At 53.7% G+C, this 24,326-nt stretch overlaps 6 protein-coding genes across 6 annotated transcripts; all 6 read left to right on the forward strand.

Moving 5' to 3' along the window:
* Positions 1-744: 744 nt before the first annotated feature.
* Positions 745-1,284, forward strand: JKF63_02449 (uncharacterized protein; the record flags this gene model as incomplete). The annotated part of the gene is made up of 1 exon (XM_067898474.1): positions 745-1,284. The coding sequence occupies one exon, from the start codon at positions 745-747 to the stop codon at positions 1,282-1,284; it is 540 nt and encodes a 179-aa protein (XP_067754631.1).
* Positions 1,285-2,766: 1,482 nt separating this feature from the next.
* JKF63_02450 (uncharacterized protein) lies at positions 2,767-3,927 on the forward strand (the record flags this gene model as incomplete). The annotated part of the gene is made up of 1 exon (XM_067898475.1): positions 2,767-3,927. One exon carries the CDS (start codon positions 2,767-2,769, stop codon positions 3,925-3,927), a length of 1,161 nt encoding a protein of 386 aa, XP_067754632.1.
* Positions 3,928-8,547: 4,620 nt separating this feature from the next.
* On the forward strand, positions 8,548-9,411 carry JKF63_02451 (uncharacterized protein; the record flags this gene model as incomplete). Its single annotated transcript, XM_067898476.1, has 1 exon — positions 8,548-9,411. The coding sequence occupies one exon, from the start codon at positions 8,548-8,550 to the stop codon at positions 9,409-9,411; it is 864 nt and encodes a 287-aa protein (XP_067754633.1).
* Positions 9,412-10,144: 733 nt separating this feature from the next.
* Positions 10,145-11,242, forward strand: JKF63_02452 (uncharacterized protein; the record flags this gene model as incomplete). The annotated part of the gene is made up of 1 exon (XM_067898477.1): positions 10,145-11,242. The coding sequence occupies one exon, from the start codon at positions 10,145-10,147 to the stop codon at positions 11,240-11,242; it is 1,098 nt and encodes a 365-aa protein (XP_067754634.1).
* A 2,670-nt stretch (positions 11,243-13,912) lies between these two features.
* On the forward strand, positions 13,913-16,606 carry JKF63_02453 (uncharacterized protein; the record flags this gene model as incomplete). The annotated part of the gene is made up of 1 exon (XM_067898478.1): positions 13,913-16,606. One exon carries the CDS (start codon positions 13,913-13,915, stop codon positions 16,604-16,606), a length of 2,694 nt encoding a protein of 897 aa, XP_067754635.1.
* A 2,260-nt stretch (positions 16,607-18,866) lies between these two features.
* On the forward strand, positions 18,867-19,259 carry JKF63_02454 (uncharacterized protein; the record flags this gene model as incomplete). The annotated part of the gene is made up of 1 exon (XM_067898479.1): positions 18,867-19,259. One exon carries the CDS (start codon positions 18,867-18,869, stop codon positions 19,257-19,259), a length of 393 nt encoding a protein of 130 aa, XP_067754636.1.
* Between the last annotated feature and the right edge of the window lie 5,067 nt (positions 19,260-24,326).

A 24,326-nucleotide genomic window follows, 5' to 3' on the forward strand; every position in this document is an offset into this window, starting at 1 on the left:
TGACAAAAGACGCTTGACTCGGGAGTCGCGTATGGTGTCGCGATGCAATTCGTGCAAATGTAGTGTGAGCGCCAATATAAAAGGCTAGTATGGGGACGCGGAGGATCACAGGCTCAATGCCCCCACTGGAGTGCACCATTTCATACGGATAGATTTGAGGAGGCTTGCGGTGTGCCGCGCAGTTTTTCTCGGGTCCCAGCACGGCGCCTTCCTCCTCCCTCCCTGTATCGCGAAGCGTTTTCGTTGTGCAGGTTTTTTTCTTGTCTCTTTCCCCCTCTCTAATGGACGATGCCTACTCGCGCAGCAGAGTGTCTACAGATGAGTGTGCAACCTTTCACTTCTCGTCCTCCTCATCTCCCGTGTTCTCTGTTCTTGGCGCACATTGTGTCAAATACCCTCCCCTCACTTATCTCGTTCGCGCCCCTGCTCGCCGGGGGGGCTTCGGTTTTTTTTTTTGTATCCCATATTGGCTTCCGTGAATGTCGGTGGCCAACTACACCCCCTCCTCCCCGGCGTCGATTACCGCGTCAACATCATCACACCATTTGTTTATGTTGCCTCCCCGTGTCCTGGTTTTGTTTTTCGGGCGGGGGATTTTTCTCCCACAACGCATCTCTGTGTTTCCCGTTACTCCTTTCTCTCTCCCCGCTTTCGCTTCCTCTCTCCGATCGCCGGTGATATGGTTTCCCATCTCCTCGGAAGTGAGGAACCGCCTTAGTGCGTGAACGCAAACACCAAAAAGGAATGGTCAAGCCGCACCTCCGCCACTACCAGGTCGTGGGCCGCGAGTCGCCCTCGGAGAAGAACCCCGAGCCGACTGTCTACAAGTTCGAGGTGTTCGCCCCGAACTTCGTCGTCGCCAAGAGCCGCTTCTGGCGCATGATGAAGATCAAGAACAAGGTCAAGGCCACCCACGGTGATGTGCTGTCGTGCAAGGTCCTCAAGGATGCGAAGCTGGCGGCGCGCAACTACCTCGTCGACATCGCGTACTACAGCCAGCGCTGCGGCTACACGCGCATGGTCAAGGAGTTCCGCGACGTCTCCAAGACTGGTGCCGTGAGCCAGGCCTACCACGACCTGGCTTCCCGCCACCGTGCTCGCTACCACAACATCGAGGTGCTGTGCGTGAAGAGCATCCCGGACCACGAGGTGAAGCACCTGAGCATTTCCCAGTACCATGCCCCGAACCTGTCCTTCCCGCTCCTGCAGCGCCGCCAGAAGGCGGCCCGCAAGGACCGTGCCATCTTTGTCAAGAAGAACACGAAGCGTGCTGTGGTGGCGTGAGGGATGAGAGCGAGAGAGAGGGCTTCGCTCTGGCTCGCGCCGGTATAAGCGCTTTATCAGAAGGTCCGCGTCGGTGGGAGAGCATGTGCTCGCGGTTTCACCCCTCGTGTGTCTCTGCGTGTGTGTTCCCCTCTCGCACTGCAACCCTCTATTTTTGTGTGTACGTATGTTCCGTGCGCTAGTGTGTCTGTCCGTCGTGCTACACATCCACTCCCCACTCCCTTCACCTGATTTCCTTCATTTCGTGCCATTTTCTTTTCCTAAAAATTACCCTTCTGAAAACAAACAAACGAAAAAATAAAAACATTTGAGCTCATCTTCCCATTGAGCAACGCAATCCCCCAGCAGCGGTTTCGCGCCGTGGAGCTTCATCAGCCTCCCGGGGAAGTTTTTTAGCACCTTGTATCCCGCTTGAGGCGTGCTGGGGGTAACAGGCCTCATGCGCGTCAAAAGGCAGGTCGCCTCCTCGCACTGGCGCCGCGTTGCGGAGACGAAACCCATGAAAGATAGTTTCTGCGGGTAGTGGCCCTTTCAGCACCGACTGCATGCATATCGAAGGGTCAGACCCGCATGTGCCTCGTCACGCTGGTGAAGCGTCTTCTTCTTGGGGGGGGGGTTCTCAGTTCTGGGACTCGACCAAAGGAACTCCCACTAGGGACCAAGGAGGTAGGGCGTGGTGAGAGAAGGATGCAAAGCCACTCTCTTGTGACTGCACACGTAGAGGTGCTGATGCGTCCCACATATGCGTCCTCTTTCCGCGTTTAGGTCTTTCACACGCCGTTGCAGTCTCTCTTCGTATCCGACCCTTGACCCTTTTTCACCCCCTACTTGACACACGTTCCCCCCCCCCTCCCTCTCCCCGTCGGGCGTACGCACACGCACACACACGCTGCACGTGTGCCCCGTCAGAAAAGTGGAATACCCACTACTGTCAAACGCCCGCCTTTATATACATGTATGTGCTTATATTTATCTTTGGATTAACCCGCGCGTTGGTGTTCGCTGAACTCGTCTTGAGTGTTCTCTCTTTTCTTGGGCTCCCCCCCTCCCCTCCAACCACCACCACCACCACCACCAACCCATATCGTCGTTTCTCCTTACTCTGCTTCATCGAAGAAGGCCTGAAAAGGAGTCTTGACGGTGTCCTTAGCAGTCCGCATTTTATTTTTCATTTTCACTTCTTTATTACACGCCGTGGGCTGTGTAAGTGTGAAAGTGTCGCTTCTTCCAGAGACGTTTCTCCCCAGCGTTGGCCAGCGCTCCTCTACTCGCCTGGTACACTTATGCAACGCGAGAGGTGGAAAATCTTTACCGCGAACCCCTCCCGCGTTGACTTGGTCTAAAAGTTACACAGAGCCCGCCAGAGTAACCACAAACTCACTGCTGAGTCCGTGTTGTACGGCACGAACCTACTCCACTCACGCCACTACGTTGGCCACCGGTTTCTCTTCGTTAACTTTGCTACCCGTCCCAAGGCCCACAATGAAGGTGTCACCGGGCAAGGTGTGGTTGAACGCTGACGAGCCGAATGACGAGTATTCGCTCTTCAGCTCGGAGGCGATACCGCCCAAAAAGCCGGGCACAGTTCGCATCTGGGTGGACGGCTGTTTTGACATGCTCCATTTCGGGCACGCGAACGCGCTGCGGCAGGCCCGCCGACTCGGTGATGAGCTTTTCGTTGGGTGCCACAGCGACGAGGAGGTAATGCGCTTCAAGGGTCCACCAATAATGCACGCCGAGGAGCGCTATGAGGCTCTGCGGGCGTGCAAGTGGGTCGATTACGTCGTCGAGAACTATCCGTACTGCACACGGCTCAAAGATGTCCAAAGATTCGAGATTGACTACGTCGTGCACGGTGACGACATCTCTGTCGGTTTGGACGGCTGCAATTCGTACCAGGAGATCATCGATGCAGGCAAGTTCAAAGTGGTAAAGCGCACCGAGGGTATTTCAACCACAGACCTGGTGGGTCGCATGCTCTTGTGCACAAAGAACCACATGCTAAAGTCACTAGACGAGGTGCAGCTCGAGAACTGCCTATTCGAGCAGAGCCCCACCATGCACTACCTGACAACCTCCCGCAAGATTGTGCAGTTCAGCAACAACTCAAGCCCCCAGCAAGGGGATCGCATCGTTTACGTCGACGGCAGCTTCGATCTCTTTCACATTGGCCACATTCGTGTTTTGCAGAAGGCGCGCGAGTTGGGCAACTACGTCATTGCTGGCGTGTATGAGGATCAAGTGGTGAACGACCAGAAGGGCAAAAACTACCCAATAATGAACCTCAACGAGCGCGTTCTCGGCGTCTTGTCGTGCCGCTACGTTGACGAGGTGGTGATGGGCGTGCCTTTTGACGTTACCAAGGAGTTGATTGACAACCTTCACATTGACGTGGTGATCGGCGGCAGGTTCTCCGACCTAGCGGTTGAGGGACGAAAGATTACAGGGCACGAGGTGCCCCGGGCGATGGGCATTCACTGTGAAGTGGACTCGGGCTGCACGCTCTCGACAGACACCCTCATCGACCGTGTCGTTGAAAACCGCCTCGCTTTCATGAAGCGACAGGCAGCAAAGCGTGCCAAAGACAAGATAAGTGAGGAGACCAAGCCGGATGAGTACCGCCATGTGGAGGAGCTGAACTAGCTGGAAAGGGTGGGGGGGGGCTCGGCGGCACATCAAAGAGAAGAGCAGAAAGGGGTGAGTAGGGGAGAAATGAGGGACAAGAGAAATGAAAAAGGGTGGGAAGGGGGAATCCGTTCCTCTCCTCCCCCTCCTTCCCCTCCCCTCCCCCGTATCGAACTCCCTCTCAACTGCTGGAACTCGCCCCTGCTTTGCAGCGAATTTGGTTTGTGCTTGTGGACGTAGCGGTCATTCAATCACTTTTACGTACCCTTCTTTGGTAGCGCTACCATATACGGCGCCGCGTGCGCAGTTCACGTGGCCTTCCTTCAATGGCCATCGCGCCACCGTGTACGTTAACAATGCTGTTTTTGTTGTATCTCACCAGGATTATCTTGATTTGCTTATCAACATCTCTGTGTATCTCTTTTACTGCCGCATACCTTGTGTTGCTTCCTGTACTCTAAGCGCTCGGCGGCGGCACTACCAGCTGTCGTTGCCGCCGCTGAGCTTCCAGTCAGCAGACGTTGTCCCTCAAAGGTTCACCACGCGGTCCATTTCCGCACTCTTTGTCTGACGAGGCCTTCCCCACCAATTTGGATTTGCCAACCCACCAGCCTCGGTGTTCTGGTCGGATTCTTAATCCTCTGAACAAGAAACACACACCGACACACACACACACACACACGCTCCCAGAGACACACACCAACATGCGTCTGTGTAGTCAAAGGAGAGGAACAGCGACGCTGTACACACGCTGGTACGCAAAAGGGAGCTGTAAGTTTTCCGTGCGATGGTGCGAGGTGACGTTCCTGCGCAGCGCCGAGGCTGTGTTCACCTTTGGACGCGGCCGCACCTGAGAGTTGACAAGAAAGGCATTGAACGCCTTCTCGGGGGCGGGGAGGCATCCCCCCCCCCCCCCGCACTCTGCCGAGAGGGTGCTGGAATCATGAACTCGGGATCCCCCTTCTCTTGTCAGAGAGATCTACTCCCTTTCCAACATTTGTCTGTGTGTGCACTGGTGAAATACTCTTTGCGTCATCAACAACTTCTGCCTCCTCTTCTTTCTCCCCCTTTTTTTCTCATAAACTGGAAGCCCCTCGTTTTTTACCGCCTCTTTTTTTTTCCCTTCCCCCCTTCTCCGATGTCGCCACTTTGGCCTCTCTGAAGGCTAGGCCGGTAGAGGCTTATTTTCCGCCCCCCCCCTCCCTCCCTCCCGTCTTATTCCGGCAGGGAAGCCCTTGGGGAGGAGGGGGGAACAAACTACCTAGACTCATCCCGATAACCCACCGCCTCTATGGGGTGTGCGACATCTCTGGGCTATTTTTTCTCTCACCTTCTCCCGTAGGCGCAGCCGCTATGCCCCAGTACTAGGACATACACCCCCCTCCTTCCTTCCTTCCCCCTGTCGTGTGGCCACAATCGGATTACGGCTACCACCCCGGACATCGATGTGTGTTTGTTCTGCCTCGGTAATTTCTTCCTTTCTCAAATCCCGGTTGGAGGTACGAGCCGTAAGGTGACCCCCGGAACAACAGCTGCTGCGTGGCGCGCAAGGGTTTGGTGAAGGGATCATCGTGGGCACGAGATGAGGGACCTGATGAAGCATTGACACGCCTGTACAGGGAGGGGGGGGGTGACACTGTGTCCGATGACAACTGCCTAGTGGGCAGGTGTATTAGGCAGGCTGATCGGCTACCTCTGCGTACTTTAGGAGCGACAGCTGGATATGGACTGGCACAAAGAGCACCGCATCCGCGCTCTCATGATAGCTGTGTCCGGGGACGGGGGCGCTAGAGCGTTGATGAATCAAGGGACTTGTCCACCAAGACGGACAAAGAGGCGAGGGCTCGTCTCACTGCTCAACAGCGCCCGTTCATGACCTTCGGCTCAAGTATATGGGCTCTGCGCCGGGCAGCTCAGCTTATACCCAAAGGTTGTGTGTCTAACGCCGCCAAAACGGCGACGCTCTTACGAATGCGATCCTGGATCACACTTACATCCACAGAACCCTCACCTCGTTGGTGGGTGGGGGTATCAGAGACGGGGCGTGTGCTTTCTGAAGAGGGGCAGGGGGCGGTCCGCATGATTCCGAAGTCGATACCTGTCGTGCCTCGCTACGTGGACAACGTGGCCGCACGGGGGTCGACTGAGACGACCACTGATTGGTAGGGACTTCAACAGCGATAGAGTTGAGCCCAAGCCTGTGTGGGCACTCCGATGTGCAGCTGTTAGACGATAATGTACCTGGCACTTTGGAGAGGACCAAAGTGCACATCCGCATCTCGTTCCACCAGCGGAGAGGATACATCGTCCTCATCTGCTGCCACCCCCCGTGTATGAGACGCTGACCAATCCGGTAATCGACCGCCTGATGATGAAATCGGCTTGACATTTGAGCTGCCTCGGATGTCGCCCCATGAAGAAGGGCATGCGTAATGTGAAGGCGCGTGTGTCGCTCAACAAGTCTAGCGATGACGAACCGACTTGGAGGAAACGTGCAAGGTGCTTTGGGCCAACAGCATTATCGTCATCCCTGAGAGCAAACGTGGCGTGAGCTTATTGCCCTTCAGCTTTCTCGGCCTTGTAGAGCACCAGAGGGGGATGATATGGTCTCCAAGGGCCAGAGTTTTGCAGTAATCTACCCCGAGCACGACTCCTTCACCGGAGGGGGAGCTTCAGAGGGGGAATCTTCATGCGGCATGACCTGTTGTGGACGAGAGCTAAAAGATGTGGAGGCACGCAAGGCAAGCTCAGCGCTTCTCTGGTCCTTACGGCTACGCGTCGTTACCGCCAAGGTTGATGATACTGGTGGTGGGGGGGGAGAGTGCTCGTTGAGTGTCCCGAGCTTGCCACTCCATCGGACCCCCCCCCCCCCCCCAACCAGTGCCACCACCACGATCAATTCTTCTCCTACCATGTAGGCTGTGGCGCGTGTTTCCGCACGTGTACGTTCTCCCCTGCTTTTTTTTGTCTTTGTTCACACTCCACTGGTGAGACTGAAATGTTGAGATGAAGTGGGTCCTGTGCACCCATGATAGACCCCAGGATGGTGTTTTGCACGTTTCCCTTGCCCGCGTGACAGCTACTGTGTTCTGCTCATTTTTTTTTTGGGGGGGATAAGTCGACTATGGACAGGGTCTACGGGTCTTTCAATCACGTCCTCTCTCCATTTGGCCACTCCGCTGTGGGGGGGGGGGGGACAACCATACTCCAGACACAAAAGCAAGGCCGTGTCCGCAGCCCCCTCCCCCCCTTCCGCTTCGCGCATGGTGGGGGTGCATGAGTAGCTGGCTGATCGCATTTATTCATTTTGATACGTGGTGTTGCCGCAAAGTGTCGTTCTCACGTTTTTTGCCCTTTTTGGTGAACCTCCGCGTTCTTCCTCGTTTATTCTTATTTTTGTTTTGTGTCGCGCTACTTTAGTGCAGCTCATTCTGCGAGTCGTGCCGTCTAGCGTCATCCTAGTTTCCCTCCTCCTCCTCCTTTTTCTTTCACTCGCGTTGGTGTTTTAAAAGGCTTTTCCGCATGGGATAAGTAGCCGCCTCTCTCCCTCGGCCTCCACCGCGTCTGTCTCTTTTGGATTCTTTCTCGGAGGAGGACAAAAAAAAACAACAACCCCGCTTTCTTTTTATCGCCTTGGCGTTTGGTTTTCCTTGCGTATGGTTGACACGTTCTGTGCTCTCGATTCCCTTTTAGGGCTGATGACGGCAGCGATTTGTGAGTTCACTGTGTGCACGCGCGGACGTTTTGCACACGGGGACCGATTCGCTTGGCCCACACACCGCCGTCTGGGAGGGGTGGGGGGATGGCGCAGTCGTTAGATGTATGTGGTTGCGCGCTAGTGTCCTCTGTGCGGTAGAAGGGCTTGGACAAGAAGACAAACTTCACGTTGTGCGTCCCGCACGTATTCCCTGCCTAATTTTGTTTTATGTTCTTCCCTCCCCCTTCCCCTATATTCCCCTGTTCGCGGGAGCTGCTTGGCGTTCTTGAGCTTTTTGTATGCGTGCCGTGCCCTCATTACGGCTGAGGAGGTGAAAAAAAAAAGAGTTTTTATCTTTTATTTCTCGATGAGGTAATACGCCCATGTCGTCGTGGTTGCTGAGAGTCCACTCCTCATTGATCTCATCCTATGTCCTGTGACTTGAGGAGATGCCTGGGTGGAGTGTGCTGTGCGCTGTGGAACAGCAAGCGATGGAGGGAAGCGCGATCTGCCGGGAACACCATGCGTTGTGTGCCTTTGGAGTCTCTGTGTGTGTGTGTGTGTGTGCCCACCTTTGTGAGACTGACGGGGAGCAGAACTGGGAGCGGTTTATCGTCAGTCTTTCTTTTCGAACCTTGAGGTGGTGCAGGCAGTGCTGTTGGACTCTTCAGTACGTCTTCTTTCGGCTTTTTTCTGGATTCTCATCCTCGGCTGGGAAGAACCATAATGATATGGAATCGATTCGGCTCAGCTGAAGCTCTCAGTCTCTCACTCGGTGCGTTTACTCCTCCTCCTCTTCTGCGTGGTTTTTCTTACTTTTTGTTTTCTGGTGGTGGCGGGGTGTTCTACTTTTGTTCGCCGTTTGGGCTACCCCCCCCCCTCCCTCCCTCACCCCTCCTTGTCACGTTAGAACTCCCATTTTTCGCCCCCCCTTTTCCGTGATGACTACGTTTGATGGGGTTGCGCTTCCCTTTGAGTCCGCCTTACTGAGTGGGGCGTCTTCGGCCTCCGAAGATATTCGTTGGATGGCCTTCGCGCGTGATTTAGTGATGCAAGAGATTCAGAGAACCCCGTCGGCCGCGCAGGATTGGGTGGATGCTACTCTTGGCTCGCAAGAGGAGCAGCGTAAGAATTACCGGTCTTTCCGCAGCTTAGTGAGCGATGTGCAGAGACAGCTTCCGCACGACATGGCCGGGGAAACACTGTCGCCGATCTCAGGTGCTGCTCAGCATACTCGTGGTCGCCACCCTTCTGGTCTGCTTGACCGTGTTGAGGTCGCCACGCCGCCTGTAGCGCTGCGGCGCGCGGCAGCGGTGGGCGGCTCTGCCCGTGCCGGGCCGTGTCTTCTCAGTCAGAAGGCGCAGGGTGGAGAGGAGGAGGAGGCGGGGGAGGAGCCTCTGCTGTTTGCTTCATCTTCCAGTGTCACCTCATCCTTGGGGCAGGGCTTAGTTTCACAGTCTCAACTCGACGGTGTCTTTTTCGAAGCTCTTCTCAGCCAAGAGCTGAGTCTGGCGTTATGGCTGAACAGCGGTGTACCACAAGAGGCACTGCAGTGCGCGCTAGACGAGATGCAGCTGCTTGGACGTGCTGCCTGCGAAGAGGACGCAAAAGTACGGTACATCAACAGCACGCGCTTTGCCGAGCAGCGTGCATACAAGCGTCGCCGCACTGAACTGCAGGCGCAGGTGAGCAAAACGCGCGAAAAGGTTTTTGCCCTCGAGAAGTTGTTGGGCGTCGGGAGTGGCGGGTCGACTCCCGGCAGAGTTGGTAGTGAGGTTCGCTTGCGGGCATGCTTACTCGAATAGTGGTACTCCTCTTTTCGGTTTGCACTTCCTCCTTGGTGAACGGCACTGTTTATGCCCTGTCCGGGCAGCGCAGTGGAGTGTAAGGGGTGTGTGGTTCTCCCGTTCTTCCCCGCTACCCCCTTTTTTTTACGCTTCTTATCATCGCCCGCACAAGCGACGTCGCATAAGGCTGTGTCTGGGGAGCGGTGCAGGTGCACCAGAGAAGGTATAGAAACAACAAAAGAGAGCGCTTTATGGACAAGGACGTATGTGTGAAAGACCCCCCCCCTCCGAGTGCGTGTAGTTGTACCGCTCTCTTGCCCTGCACCCGCACCTGCTCGCATACATGTTAGACTCCCTGTCCGTCCCCCCCCCCCCCTTTACCTCCTTGCTGCGTCAAGGAATGCCCTCATAGGGTGTGTGTGTGTGTGTGGTGTCGTCAGGTACGATTTTGATTTTTTTTTGATTAGCCCCGTGCTCTTCCCCACTCTTGTCTCTTTTCGTCTTCCTTTCATTTCTTTATATATATATATATATATTTATCGCGGCGATGGACGCACCCCTGTTTCCCCCTTCTCCCCCTCTCCTCCGAGAACACGGCACCTCGGTTAGCTCCTCCGTTTAGACTTGGATGAGAACACGGAGAAAGGGGGTATTCACTTTTCTTTGAGGCAGGATCAAGAGAGGTGCACTTCGTGTGGCGGCGCGAAGTTTCTTTCCAATCTTTTATTTGGATCTACCGAACTCAGTGGAAATGCCCAACGTATCGACCAGCCTACCTTTGCCGCCGCCTGTGGAGCACATCTTCACGAACACACACGGCGAACACTTTCACTGCACCATCTTTGCGCCAGCATCGTGCACACCCTCCACCCTTAGCCAGGACAGACCAGCACCGGTTCTTCTGTGCGTGCACGGCGCCGGAATGAGCGGCGACTGTTTTCTCCAGATGGCATGGGAACTTCAGCGACACACTGATAAGCCTGACGAGGGGACAACCCACACCACATCACAGTTGCCGTGTGTGGTCGGTGTGCCCCCAATGCCGCAGTCTGCATACCAGGCGATGGTAGCAAATGCGGAGGCGCAAGGCGACGACATAGAGATGCACGTCATGACGTACGACCAGCGTTGCCATGGTCGGTCAACATTTGTCGGCGGCGAAGATAACCTGACTATCGAGGTGCTCATACGCGACTTTTTGGACCTTCTTCAGTACGCCAAGACGGAGCTCTTTCCCAGGAGCAATATCTATGTACTAGGCCACTCGCTTGGCGGCGCCGTCGTGGCGCGCGCGCTGAGCGGAAACAAGTCTGGCCTTGAGCGTATTTCAGGCGTTCTTCTTGTGGATGTGGTCGAGGAGAAGGCGCAGCTTTCGTTGCAGCACATGGCAGCGTTTCTCAAGAACCGCCCCAACACGTTTCCCGAGGTCAAGGACGCGGAGGTTTGGTTTCTTCGCATGGGAGGCATGCACAACCCGCGAGGCGCTGAGGTCTCCGTGCCGCCGCTTTTGGAGCAAAACCACGACACTGGTCTGTGGCAATGGCGAACTGACATACGCAAGATGGAGAGCGTCTGGGGCAGATGGTTCACCGGGCTGGATGAGGCGTTCATTTCGCTGCCGTGTGCCAAAATGCTGTGTGCTGCGAGCGCGGAGCGGCTGGACAAGGCGCTCACGGTCGCGCAGATGCAGGGTAAGTTCCAGTTCGAGGTGATTGGCAACGGGTGCGGCCACTACGTCATGGACGACGCGACGGCGACCATCGTTGCCAAGGTGCGGCGTTTTGTGAAGCGCAACGAGGCGCTGGCGCAGAAGCTGCGACTCATAAACGAGAAGCTATCTGGCAGGTGAACAACACAACTGTCCCGCCTAACCGCATGTAGGCGTAGCTGCCACGGTTGCCGACCACCCGCATATGAGCCCCAACGAAAACTGTACACACCACCCTAGAAACTAGACGTTTTAGGTGAGGGGTGCGTTGGTAGCAGATGGAGGGCGGGGGGGGGGCGCACGGTAGCCATGATGCAGTTGCTGTCACAGATGTGCTTTGTTCGGTTTCGAGGGCTCCCTCCTTCCCACACACGGGGTTGTATCTTTGGCCATGGGCAACTGCAGTCTTCCAATTCTGGCAAAAAAAACAGAAAAAGAATGTATTCTCTTCGTCTTTCATGGTTGCTGTTGCGTGTGCTTGGGGGGGGGGTGGGGACACTTTTATGGGAATCGCGCCCACACTTTCTTGGTCAATGAGAGAGACGTTCACACAATGAAAAGTAGAGGGGCCTGCAACCCACGCACAAACCCAGTGCTCTTGCCTTGCTTCCTGTTATCCACGGCGCCAACACAAGAAATAAACCTGAGGGATGACGGCCTACACGTTCATTGTACGTGGACACGTGGATGCCGAACGGTTACCACGTCCATACTTTTTTTTTCCAAGGCGGTTGGCTGCTTCGGGAGGGATTGGGGTGGGGAGACAGTAGCCATCACACTCATGTGTCCCTCGTTTCTTTGGGCATCTTTTCGCTTGCTTCCTCGAATGGCATCCGCAGGAGCGCCGTGCTCGCTATTCTGCAGTTTTTCCTATGCGACAAAAGTATCGCCTCGTTTTGTTCCCCAACTTTGCTTCTCGCTCCCCCCCCTTCGCTCTTATGCGAGGGTTGACTTCTGTCTATGTGTATTGCTTTCTCACTGTTCCTCTCCCCGCCTCCATTCCGTTACACTTACACGTTGGATGGTGGCAAACTCAATTACTTCATGTCGTGTCCCCCTTCCTCCCCTTCACACACACACACACACGCATTCCTCGTTCTCACACCCTGTCCTGAACTCTGCAGGAAATTTTACCGATACACTTCTATTGCTGCCAACAGGTACACACAAGCATCAAAGCTTCATTACACACACCCCGACACACTTGGGTCGTTTCAATTATCAACTTATACTCTCGTTCCGTTGATTCTCCCACAAGGCTTACCTTGAACCACCGGTGAACTGCGCACGCTCACATTTAGGAGATCGCACCCTTTCTTTTTTTATTTGTGTGTGTGTATCCACCACCACCAAACGCCTACCCAATAGCACGTCTACGTTTTCTCACACACATTTTACTTTGAAATACCCTACAATTCACTTTTAGCGGCAGTTCGACCCGGTCGTCTGTGCCGTGCCCGAAAGCCACACAGGAATCGCGAAACTCTCTCTGCCTCCTTTTGGCTTGTTTGCTTGCTTTGTAGTTTTTTAGCACCCACGGTGCATCCCTCTCCATTCTCCCCCCTTTCCTTCGGTCATGTTGTGCACGCGATCATAGAATTTTTTCGCATTCCTATTTTTTTTTTTGTGAGACATCCCAAAAGTAAAAGAAGTGTGCGGGGGTGCAGACGCGTGTGTGTGTGTGTTGCTTGGAGGGGTCTGACCACCAACCACAGGCCCCTCTTCTTGTTCTTCGCCTCCTTTTTCACTTATCGTCACCCAACTCCCTAACCGTCTCCTCTCAGTAGAACAAGGTGATCTGCTTACTTCTTTGTTCTTGTTGGCTTGTTTTTTTTTTTTTAAGTATTTCACTCTCCCGTGTGTGTGTGTTTGTGTGTAAGTGGGTGTGTGCGAGACTAACGACGCGCCGCGGTCCGTAGGGCGAGTGCGTGTGTGGGTGGGGGTAGGCTGGGTAGTTCACTTTTCGTCTCGTTCGGCCCCCTTCTTTTTCCATTTTTTATTTGTTCTACCCTGCTCTCCACCGCCACCACCACCACCCCGTTCTCTGCCCTTTTCTTGGCCACTTCAGCGTGTTGTTCGGTCATGTCCTGAGGAATCTTTATTGGTTTCCTTTCCCAGAGTTTGTTTATTATTTTGGGACGGGAGGGGGAGAGGCTTGCCAGCGCCTGAGCACCTTTGCCATCCCCCCCAAAAAGGGTTTCCCTCTCTTTATTGTTCCCCCGGGAACGGTGAGATCAGGGTAGAATAGGAGGTTTGGGGTGGGGTAGGGAGACCAATCAAGAAGAGGGAAACGTGTGCGGCGTAGTCGGCAGTTACTATCTCCCCGCTGATTTCCCTCTTTGCCGTCTTTGATTTCCTGCTGCGTTTCTGGCGTTTTCACTTGCGTGTTGGTTTTTTTTGTTCTCCCCTCGACTGAGGGTGACATTTGGTACTCCTGCTTTCGACTTTTTTTTTTGCCTCTCTCCATCACATTTGAATAATTGAAACACTATGGGGACTCCTTGAGCTCTCTCTCTCTCTTTGACAGGCGTTTCACTTTTTTTTTTTTGAACCTGCTCTTGCTTTGCCCCCTCCCCCCGTTCCCCGACACTTCTATTTCTCTTACGGTGACGCAAACCGTTTTGAGGAATTTGTTTTTTTTTCTTCTACTCGCTCCTGTGAAGATTTCTGGTTTCGCTCTCGTTTTCCAAGGAAACCGGTGTCGGGTCACATTACGTACACGCATCCCCTTGGAAATATATATATATATATATATATTCGTGTGTGCGGACCCTCACATCCTTTTTTTAATTCGCGGATATAATAGCCGTCATGTCGTGGAATCAGGAGCGTTGCAGCGGTTTGTGGCGGTCGGAAGACATGATCCGTGTGGACATCGTTCTTCAGCGGGAGGTGCTGCACGACACCATGTATGAGGTTGGCATGCTGGGCCGCGTGCAGTTTGTTGACTTGAACGAGGGCCTTACCGCGTTCACTAGACCATTTACGGAAGACTTGCGGCACTGTGAAGAGCTGCAGCGAAAACTTTACTTTATTGAGGTGTCGATGCGCAAGGACACGGACTTGCTCGAAAAGTACCCTGCAGACATGGACATGAGTGTTACTGTGGAGGAGATGCGGTCATCACTCCTACTAGATCAAATGTACATGATCGATGACCGCATTGAGTCCACCGTGAACGACTTGACCGAGATGATCACGTCGCTTGAGGGTCTCCAGCGGGAGATGAACCGGAACCAGGAGATGACGCTTCTCTACTACACGTACCAGCTCATGGTGGGGACGCCTTCCGGTGATTTCCTGGACCACACCAGCGCTGCCCACCAGAGCGCTTCCGTTAGCACCGAGGCCTTTTCCCGTCTGCCCAGCCTCTTCGGCGTCATTGACGCAGCGCGCAGCGAGGAGGTCTATCGCCTGTGCTACCGCGTCACCCGTGGAAACGCCATCGTTGAAATCAGTGACGAGCCATCGGTCTTCGTGGATGTTCAGACAGGCAAACGCAACGTGTTGAGAACAGCATTCGTGGTGCTGTGCGCTTCGCCATCAATGATTACCCGCTTGAGGAAGCTCGTGAATGGGATTGGTGCCGATGTCTACACGCTGGACGAGGTTCGGAGTCGCGGTATCGAGCTGGCTACCTCGAACACCGCTGAGCACATCGAGGACACCGTCGAGAGTGTCGTGCGGCGCAAGCGCGAGCTTCTGGAGCAGTGGTACGAAGAGCATCGGGTCTACAAAACGTACCTCAAGGTGGAGAAGGCACTGTTAGCGGTAATGAACCGGTGTGCCATGTCCGGCTCAACTTGCAAAGCCTCCGCGTGGGTACCGCTGCGCCACGAGCATGCCCTTCGCCGTGCATTGCAGGACGCGGTTGCCTCCGCGGACGGAATCGTTGAGTCCATTGTGACTGTTCACCTCGAGCAGAAGCACCCACCCACGTATTTCGAGACAACTTGCTTCACTGAAGCCTTCCAAAGTATCGTCGACAGCTACGGTGTTGCACGTTACAAGGAGGTTAACCCTGGCGTTTTCACGATCATCACATTTCCGTATTTGTTCGGCATTATGTACGGGGACATCGGCCATGGATTCCTGCTTCTCTTCATTGCCCTTTTCTTTATCAGCAAAGAAAAAGCCTGGCGCACGGTGCCCCTCAACGAGATTGTGGCGATGGTGTTTAGGGGTCGGTACTTGTTGCTGCTCATGTCCCTCTTTGCCATCTACATGGGTCTTTTATATAACGACTTCTTTGGCTTTTCTCTGAACCTGTTTTCCAGCGGGTATACGTGGGCTCCGATCGCAGAGCAGCACAACATCACCTACCCGACGACGCCGAACGGCTTGCCTAGTGTGAAACCGTCTCGCGTGTACGCGATGGGGCTGGATGCGGCATGGGCGGAGACCGAAAACAAACTTGAGCTCTACAACTCTGTCAAGATGAAGCACGCGGTTGTTGTGGGTGTGACGCAGATGTTTGCTGGTCTCTTCCTCTCGCTGAACAACAACATCTACGAGAAGAGTTGGTACAAAGTTGTCCTGTTGCTTGTGCCCGAGTTCATTTTTCTGTTTTGTACCTTTGGGTACATGTCGATCCTCATCCTAGTGAAGTGGTGCCACACCTGGGAGAGTACACACACAGCACCGAGCATCTTGGAGACAATGACAAACTTTTTCCTGCAGCCCGGCTCCGTGCCGCATCCCCTCTTCAGGGGACAGGCAGGGCTGCAGGTGTTCTTGCTCCTCGTTGCGTTTGCCGTGGTTCCTTTCATGCTGCTAGGTATGCCGTACATCGAAATACGCGACTACAAGCGGTGGCTGCGGCGCCGGCAAGGGAGAGGTGAGAATGGCCATGGGGGAGTGGCATCTGCCAGTGCGGTCACAATCGAAAACACAGACTCCGTGGCCGGTTTCTTCAACGAGCCGCCGGTGGCGGCGCACCACCGGCAGGTACGTGGCGGCGGTGACGAGAACACGCACCGCGCTCTGATGAGCGATGATGACGACGCCACCGCTATCTTTTTCGGTAGCGAGAACACCTATTACGTTGGTGGGTCAGCAGCTGAGGGCGGAGCTGGTGCGACAGCAACGACGACGGAGGAGGAAAACAAGAAATATGAGAACTTCGACGCATCGGAAGTCATTATTCACTACATGATCCACACCTTCGAGCATATCCTCAGCAGCGTCTCAAACACCGCATCGTATCTGCGTTTGTGGGCCTTGTCGCTCGCTCATGCGCAACTCTCCGAGGTCTTTTTAAGCTTCACGGTGATCAAAGCGCTTAATTTCAACGACAGCTCTGGCGTTGTGATCGCCATTGGGGTGCTGTTTTGGCTCGTCGCCACCCTGGCTGTGCTGGTGGGCATGGAGGCGCTCTCTGCGTTTTTGCACGCCTTGCGTCTGCACTGGGTGGAGTTTCAGAACAAGTTTTACGTTGGTGACGGTTGGGCGTTTGAACCCATCGATCTCATGCACCTTGACATGCAAAGGGTAGAACCAAGATGAAGTCGAAGAGACCGGTGCATCCGCTCAGTGACCTCGCCCTGCGGTGCATGCAACGACGACAAAAAACATACGCGGGTGTATAGCTCCCCCGTTGCCTCTTCTAGTGCATGCATGCCTGTTGGTCGAGAAACATCGAATTTAAACAGAGAGTGCAACTGCCCCCCTCCCCCCTGGGTAAGGGGATAGGGGGTGAGAGAGGGGGGGGGGCGCTCTCAACTTTTCTTTCTCCCGCCCTTCCTGGCTCAGAAGGGGATGGGGCCCACCCCCAACACCGCTTCGCGCTTCATACGTATGCATTTCAAGGAATCCCTGGATCTCTTTCGCCATTCTTGGCTTTGGTGCCATCGGGGTTGTGCCTAGACGCGTCAGAACACTTCCTTGCAGGAGTTTTGTTTCGAAAATATCTTGAGCGTGCGTGCGTGCGTGTGTGTGTGGGTGTGTCCGTACCCGGCTTGAGGTCGCCGATGAGTTTTTTTGTTTTTGCGGCGGGTGCACTCACGTTTTCTCGTCGCTGGACCCTTGCGCCGATTCCTGTCAAAGTTTCTCCATGTACTACTGACCGAACATCTACAAAGAGAGCCGACTCCAAGACAAAGACCAACCCACAAGCGAGCCACTTTGTTGTGTAGCGCTCTCTTGTTGAACCCCTTCCCTTCCCGCTCTCCTTCCTCTCGGTACCGCGATATTGGTGTCCTTTTGGGGAAACGAATAGCCAAAGGTCTGGCTAGCAGGCGGGTTATGTTTCCTGCCGGACTCACTGACTTGTCCCTGGGGGTCGTTTGCGCATCAGAACACCAGGGTGGCGCTCTTACGAGTTTCTGCCAATGACCCCAGATTCCAGCATCTGCTGTAGTTATGCCCTCATCCCCTTTTGGAATAATTATTAAGTTTTCATGTCCCTCTTCATCCCCTCTTCACCTCCTCTCCCCCCACCATTCAACTTCCCCCCCCTTCCCCGGAATTTTCCGTTCACTTGCCCGAATCTCTCTTGTGGTTTCAGTGAGAAGCTAAATCTTTCTCCCGCTTCACTGAACAAAGTAAGGAATAAAAGAGCAAACAAACAACAAAGAACGCCACAAGAAGAAGACTTTTCCCCCTTATCCAAACACACAAATACGTGCCTCTTTTTGTTTCCCAGCCGTTTTCTTCTCTGTTTTCTTTTGTTGTTGCCGCCGCCGGCGCTGTTTTTTTTTTTCAGTACTCCATCGTATTTTCTCGACATCCTCCACACCCGACGTCTCCGCTCTCTCATCTCCTCCCTCGGTGCTCCTCCCCATTTTTTTCGGTTATTATTCCGTCTATCTTCGCCATAACTTCCCACTCCTTCCCCCTTTTCGCACCATTACATCTCTTACGCTCCGCTGGCAGAGCGTCTGCAGAAGTTCCCCCCTTTTTCTCATTCCTCTTGATATATTGATTTGTATTGATTTTCACCTCCCCTTTCATGCGCGTAGACCCACACACACACACACGCACACACACCCACACACATCCATAGGCTGTGGTTTTTTGTTCGTCATCTCTGTGTGGTGGCCTCTGATTGGCGTTTACTCCCCGTTTCTGGCTTGCTAGCTGCGTGCTAGTCTGCAGGCCTTGGTTCTGGTTTTCGGTTTCTTTCTTGTATTTGTGTGCGTGTGTGTTCCTCTGTACACAACCCTCCTTTACCGGCTCAGTATTGGTGTTGCTTCCGTGCGTGCCAGCTTCGTTTTCTGTACGCGTACTGCTTGAAGATTTATTCCCCCCTCCCCCGACATCCCCGACATCCCCCCCGGTGTTGCTCTGGATCAAATTTGGCCCTCTCCTCCATTGGTACACGGAGCTTCTCTTTTCCTTCCCCTTTCTGCCTTCTTTGCGATTTACCCCCCTCTTCTGTTTTGTGGCTTAGAGAGACTCATACGTAGTGAATAACCGCACAGCTTATCTGGTCACTTCGAGCACACAGTATCTACACACAACCCAGAAACACACAAGGAAAAAAAAAGATATCCACTCAAAGCGTTCTTCAGGTCAATTTGATTCAGCGTTTTTCTCATCCCCCCCCCCCCCCTTTTCCCTTTCTTCCTTCCGCGCTCTGCTGCTTTGTTTTGCCGCTCCTGTTTTTTTGTTCTTCGCTTTGTTTGATTTTCTCCTGTTGTTGCCACGGAGTCCTTCACTTTCTTGCGTGCCGTCTCTCTCCCCCTTTCATCACGTTATTACCGCTTTATTATTATTCCACGTCGGGGAAAAATAACACACACACAGAATACGCGCAGATAGCAATATGCCCCACAAAGTCTGTGTATCATCTTTGAAGCAGTCGCATTCCAAGAGTACAAACACCCTCGCTGATGTCGAGGATCGGCCCTTTGTCGTGGCGACCTTCCAGCGCACCCCCAGCCGCGGTGGTGCTTCGGACAAAGATGACGATATGCCTTCACATTTGATGAACTCGCGCTCTAATGTTCCGGGTATGACGCCTTTGGAGCTCATGGCGGCACACCGCTCGTCCATCGCCGAGATTTCGAAGCGGGCAGATCCTGATCTGCACAGCCTTACTCTCAGTCGCCACCAGGTAGAGGCAGAGGACATTGACCGAGCATCGTTTGGTGATGTACCGGAAGAGGAGTACCGTGATGCATTGGAGAGTTTCAAGTTCGGTGAGGCTCAGAAGTAAGTGCATGCGTACTGCATTCCTTTCAGGCCTCATTCGCCTCTGCGTGCTGATCGCCTCCGATGCAGAAACCTGCAAGGCAGCCCCCATCATCACGTGGTATCTAGAGAGCCGCATCATTTACAGTGACAGAGAGCACTGCAAACACAGGCGAGTCCAAAGAAGGAGATAGAGAGGGGATTGTTCTACGCTACCTCCCCTCTCTCCACCGAGTTTTCGGTACTTCATCTCTTCCCTGCTGCTTCTCTGCTTTGTATTTTTACAATTTTTATCTCCCTCGCTCGCAGACACGTGCCGTGAAGAGTCGGTGCGCTGCCGTCTAATAGTGAGGTACTCATCGGTGCATTAACAGAGAGTTGCAGTCCCTCCTCTCCATGCAGGTATCACGACGAGTTGGACGAAGCGAAGCGAGTAAGATTGCTAATGCAGGAACACGTGGATAATACCGACACGAGAAAAAAATCTACTTTTGTTGTTACGGTTCTGCATCTCACGACTCACCGCCCAAGTGGTGAGGCGGAGGCCTTGCGACGATGGAAAGCGGCCGGATACGCGAGGGTTGGGAGGACCACGTCCTCGGTCTACCACCACACCGGCACATGAAGCTCTCGCTTCCGCTTTTCGTTGGTCGTTTGCAGTGGAGAGGACAAGAATGAGAGTGGGCAACGCCTGCGAACTCGAGACTTTCAGAGAAGTGGTCGGTGACTGCGCGGCTCAGGCTAGCGGGGGTCACCCTCTGACAACAGAGGGCAGGCGCCGGTGCCACGCAAAGACGTGATACACGGATGCGACACGCAAAGGCGGCAGGCAGGCAGGCAGGGGTGCGGGGGGGGGAGGGGGGGGCGGCAGCCGCCCCACACCAAGATACAAAGATGTTGAGCTTATACGACGGCAAGCGAGAGCCCTTTTTGTTTTCACCACCCCCCACACAAACAACCCCTCGCCGCTTCCGATTCCCCCGCCGGCGGGCGAGACGGGGCCCAGTGGCAAGAGGGAGTGGCAATGGGGTGAACACAGCCCACCACAACATCGGCGGTCTCTCTCTCTCTTTCTGTGCGTTAGTATGTGTGTGTGGTGTGTGTGTGTGTGTGTCTGGTGGCCGCGCACGCGCAGACGTTTTGCACACGGGGACCGATTCGCTTGGCCCACACACCGCCGTCTTGGAGGGGGGGGGGCGCAGTCGTTAGATGTTTGTGGTGGCGTGCTAGTGTCCTCTGTGGGGTAGAAGGGCTTCTCAAGGGCGAAAAGAACAACGAAGCTCGTGGATGGTTGCTTGCGCTGTAGGGGGACTCCTCGTTCTACGTCTTTTGTCTCTAATGAGATCTGGTCAGGCGATGCTGGCATGTGAGCGGAGGAAACCGTCGTTATTAGCATCAGTCAGTGACTCAGAGAAAGTGTATGGGTGCTGAGCGAATTGGGGGAAAGATGCAGCTCGCTATAAATAAGCCGCGGTGCATTCGGGGAACTCCTGCTTCCTTTTTTTTCGGTTCTGGCGCGTATGTGTGTTTATAGGTTTGTATTTTCGTAGTCACGCTTTTATTACTGTGAAAGTTTTCCTGGATGTCACTGACGCTTCAGCCCTCCTCTCTTTTTCCTTTCTTCCCTTTATTTTCCTCTGTGTGTGTGTGTGTGTGTGTGTTTTGTGTGGTCTTTGTCCACCCCCGTCCATTTTCTTCAGCTCTACCTTGCCATGTTGACCCCTGTGTCGTTGACAGATTTTGTTGCGGGAGTACAATAAAGGTCAGGAAGGGGGGGGGGAGTAGTGAACTGTGTATGTTCGTTGGCGGCGTTGTATCACTTTTTCTTTTTTCCCGTTGCTCTTTTCGTGTGGGCTACGGTGGGTCTTGGTATCTTTTGCTGGTGGTTGTGTGTGTGTGCGCGCGTCTGTTGATCTTTTCTTTCTCGGGTGGTATTCGGGTGAGTCTGAGAACTGAGGCATCTGGTGGTGTTACCGGCTGGCAAGCGCGCATGCACTCTGTACGTATACATGTCCTCTTTCACTGCTCTTTGACCCGAGGGGAGTGGAGGAGGGGGGGGGTCGAATTCACCATGACACACACACACTATTGAAGAACTTTGGACCCCCCCCCACCCATTTTTACGCTTTTCAAAGCGCTACTCTGAAAACCCCCTTCCTTTCAGTTGTTCGATCTCCTTTGCGTAGGTCAGGCTCCTCACTTGAATTGTTACGCGGTTCTGATTCCACCCACCTCGTTTGCTTCTCATGTGGATCTGTCTTGGCGTTTTTTTTTTCTTCTGCTCAGTGCCAGTCTGTTTCCTCCTCCTTCCCTGCATGTCTGTACTTGGAAAAAGTGAAAGTCCTCGGTGTTGCCCTTTGGTTGGTATTCGTGAATTTATGAGTTTAAATGGCGCGCAGAACAGCCCTCCTTTGAAGGAGACGGAAAAGGTCACATGCCCAGGACAGTCGTCTTTTTTAAATTCACATTCTGCTGTGTTGGGCGTGTGAGGTGGAGGAGATACGTCTGACCCAGGTGCTGACACCAGCAAAGGATATCAAAACGAGAGTGAGGGGAACATATTTGTGTTTATGCGCAGGCACTCTGAGGGATCGGAGTGGCAGCGAGGTGATGTTCACTGAAAAATGTGATGATGCTGTAATGCTGTTGGTTTCCCTTCTTTTTTTCTCCTTGATTCAGTTCCTGTTTATCCTGCTGTTGCGAAGGACTGTGTGATAGGTAAATGCGTATAGCGTGTGCGGCTGATATGGGCAGGGCTCCAACTGCTAAGGGGTTCACCGAAAGGAGTGCAGCCTCAGATAGGGAGGGAGTGTGTGTGTGTGTGTGTGTGAGTGTACGTGTATGTGTAGCTGTGGTGATAGGCGCAAACTTTTCGCGGTATTCCTTCAAACTTCTTGCGGCTTCTGGTGACCATTGTTTCGCTGATTCCTGTTCCCCCGTCCATGTTTTCCTTGCCTGTCTTCCTACCTCATTTTTTTTTCAAAATTGCATGTGTCTTGTGTACTCAAAAAGCCGCTGCCCTCTCCCTCTCTCCAGCGGCCCCCTTCTAACTGACTTTCTCTACACACCCTCTTCCAAAGTGGCTGGAAAGTGTTGATGTATGTACCACAACACTCTTCAAGTAGCCTCCTTTGAATTTCCACGGTTTTATCTTCTCGTTTGTGGGCTACTTTTCTCCCTCCCCCCTTCCCCTCTCCAGGCCTCTATTTTTGTTTTTTTTTGCGTTTACCACTACAGCCCCGCTCCTCCTCCACCCTCCCCTTTTTTGTCAGCTTTTCCTTTCATTTTGCCCTTTCTTTTGGCGTATTTGACTTGTTTGCCACGATTGATTCAGTAATAGTTATGAACTTCTCTGGGTCTCATTGGTGCAGGCGAAAGCTGTGCTTGAGTCTCATGAGTGGTTCTTTGGGCATGTTTGCATTTTCGGTTGTTCCAGCTGGTCTCCCCCCCTTTCCCCTCTTCACTGTCTCTTTGCGTTTGTCGTGCTGTGGATTCGTGTGAGTGTAGAACACTCACACCTTTCCTCCTCCTCCTCCTCCCCCCCTTTCTCTTCTCTCCTCTTCGCCTGTTTTTTTTTTTGCCCCCCTGTTTCTCTTTACTTCATCGACTTAGGCATTTGTGATTTGTTTTCATGGGTTCCATTTGAGTAGCACAAACAAAAAAGAAGGCATGGGGTCAACAAAGTACGAAGGAAAGAGGAGCCCAAGGAAGAGGCTCATGTCGACTTTTGGTGTGACTTTGTCTCTTATCCCAGTTACCCCTTTCCTCATTCCCCCCTTCTCCCCCCTTCTCCCCCCCTCCACACAAACATACACGCACGTAGACACACACACACACTATTCCCCGAAGCCTCTCCTCTGTCTAGACATGAGATGGGGCTTGCAGGAACGCATATCTTTTTATTGCTGTTTGTGTCAGTTCCTGCTTCCTCTACTTTCCTCCACGTTGCTTGGGTCCTGCCGGTGCGATGATAAGAAGGGCGGGCTGGGGCGGCGGCTTTGAGAGGGAGGAGATCATGGGGGATACGCCAGCGGTGTAGCGAATAGGGAGGCTCTCAATGAAACACGAGGCGGTGCAAAGAGCAGGAGGAGGAGGGCTTGGGGGATATCCGAGGTGGTGGTGCCGTGTACTCTTTATGCTTCATCATCTATCGCAGTGTTTTGGGAAGGGAGGGGGGAGGGGGAAGGGAGGGGGAAGAATATATGCGCTCTAACGAAAGAGGTAAATGAAAGGAAAACGCGGAGACTGGCGGTCTCCCTGTTTCCTACTTACGCCATCACCCGCTCATCTGGAGCTTTGTGTCCATTTCAAATCTCTCTCTGTGTGTGTGTGTGTGTAGATCTACATATAGACGTATATCTAGATTCTTTTAGATATACAAGTACGTCAGTATAGGGGAGTTGGATAATGCACTACCTCTGTGCAAGTCCCGTGGGTGAAGCACTGGATGCTGTGCCCAGCTTGAGCTTCGTTTGGGCGCTCTCTGCCCCTACTTTCGTGGTTGCCGTGCAAGTGAGATGCATGCGATTTCCCCTCTATCCCCCCCTCCCAAAAGGGGGGGGGTAAAGGGGGGACGGGAATATGAGAAAGAGGGACTACTCTTCCTACTCATGTTGCAGATCCTAACCCCTATGATGTACACTGACGCCCGAAGTAGTCCCTCATTTGTATTACATCTCCCTATCTCCAGCCACTTTATCCCCCTTCTTTTTCACATACTCTGTTCTGTTTTGTTGTTTCAATTACGAGCCCTGGTTCCTAGGCGACAAGGGGGTTCCTCGGTACGTTCTCAGGAGTCGAGCACCCACTCTGTGAGCGAGGAGAGGGGGGTTGGGGGGGGAGGGATTAATCAATCCGTCCCCGGTGTGCCACTGCCAATGCCGAACCCCCTGTGTCGGCGGCGACAAGGCTTTAGGTGGCTTACGATGCGGTGAAGTCCGGGTGGATGTATCGCTACAGATGTCGTGCGGCCAGGTGCCTTGGATATGGCGCCGTGTGAGAGCGATTGGTGATAACCAGCACGTTTGCGCCATGCATGGAGGGGGGGGGATGGAGGGGAGGGGAGGGGTGTATGGTGTAATGCCAATGCAAC

The sequence above is a fragment of the Porcisia hertigi genome, chromosome 32 (assembly GCF_017918235.1).
Source record: "Porcisia hertigi strain C119 chromosome 32, whole genome shotgun sequence".
In the NCBI taxonomy this organism is placed as follows: domain Eukaryota; phylum Euglenozoa; class Kinetoplastea; order Trypanosomatida; family Trypanosomatidae; genus Porcisia; species Porcisia hertigi.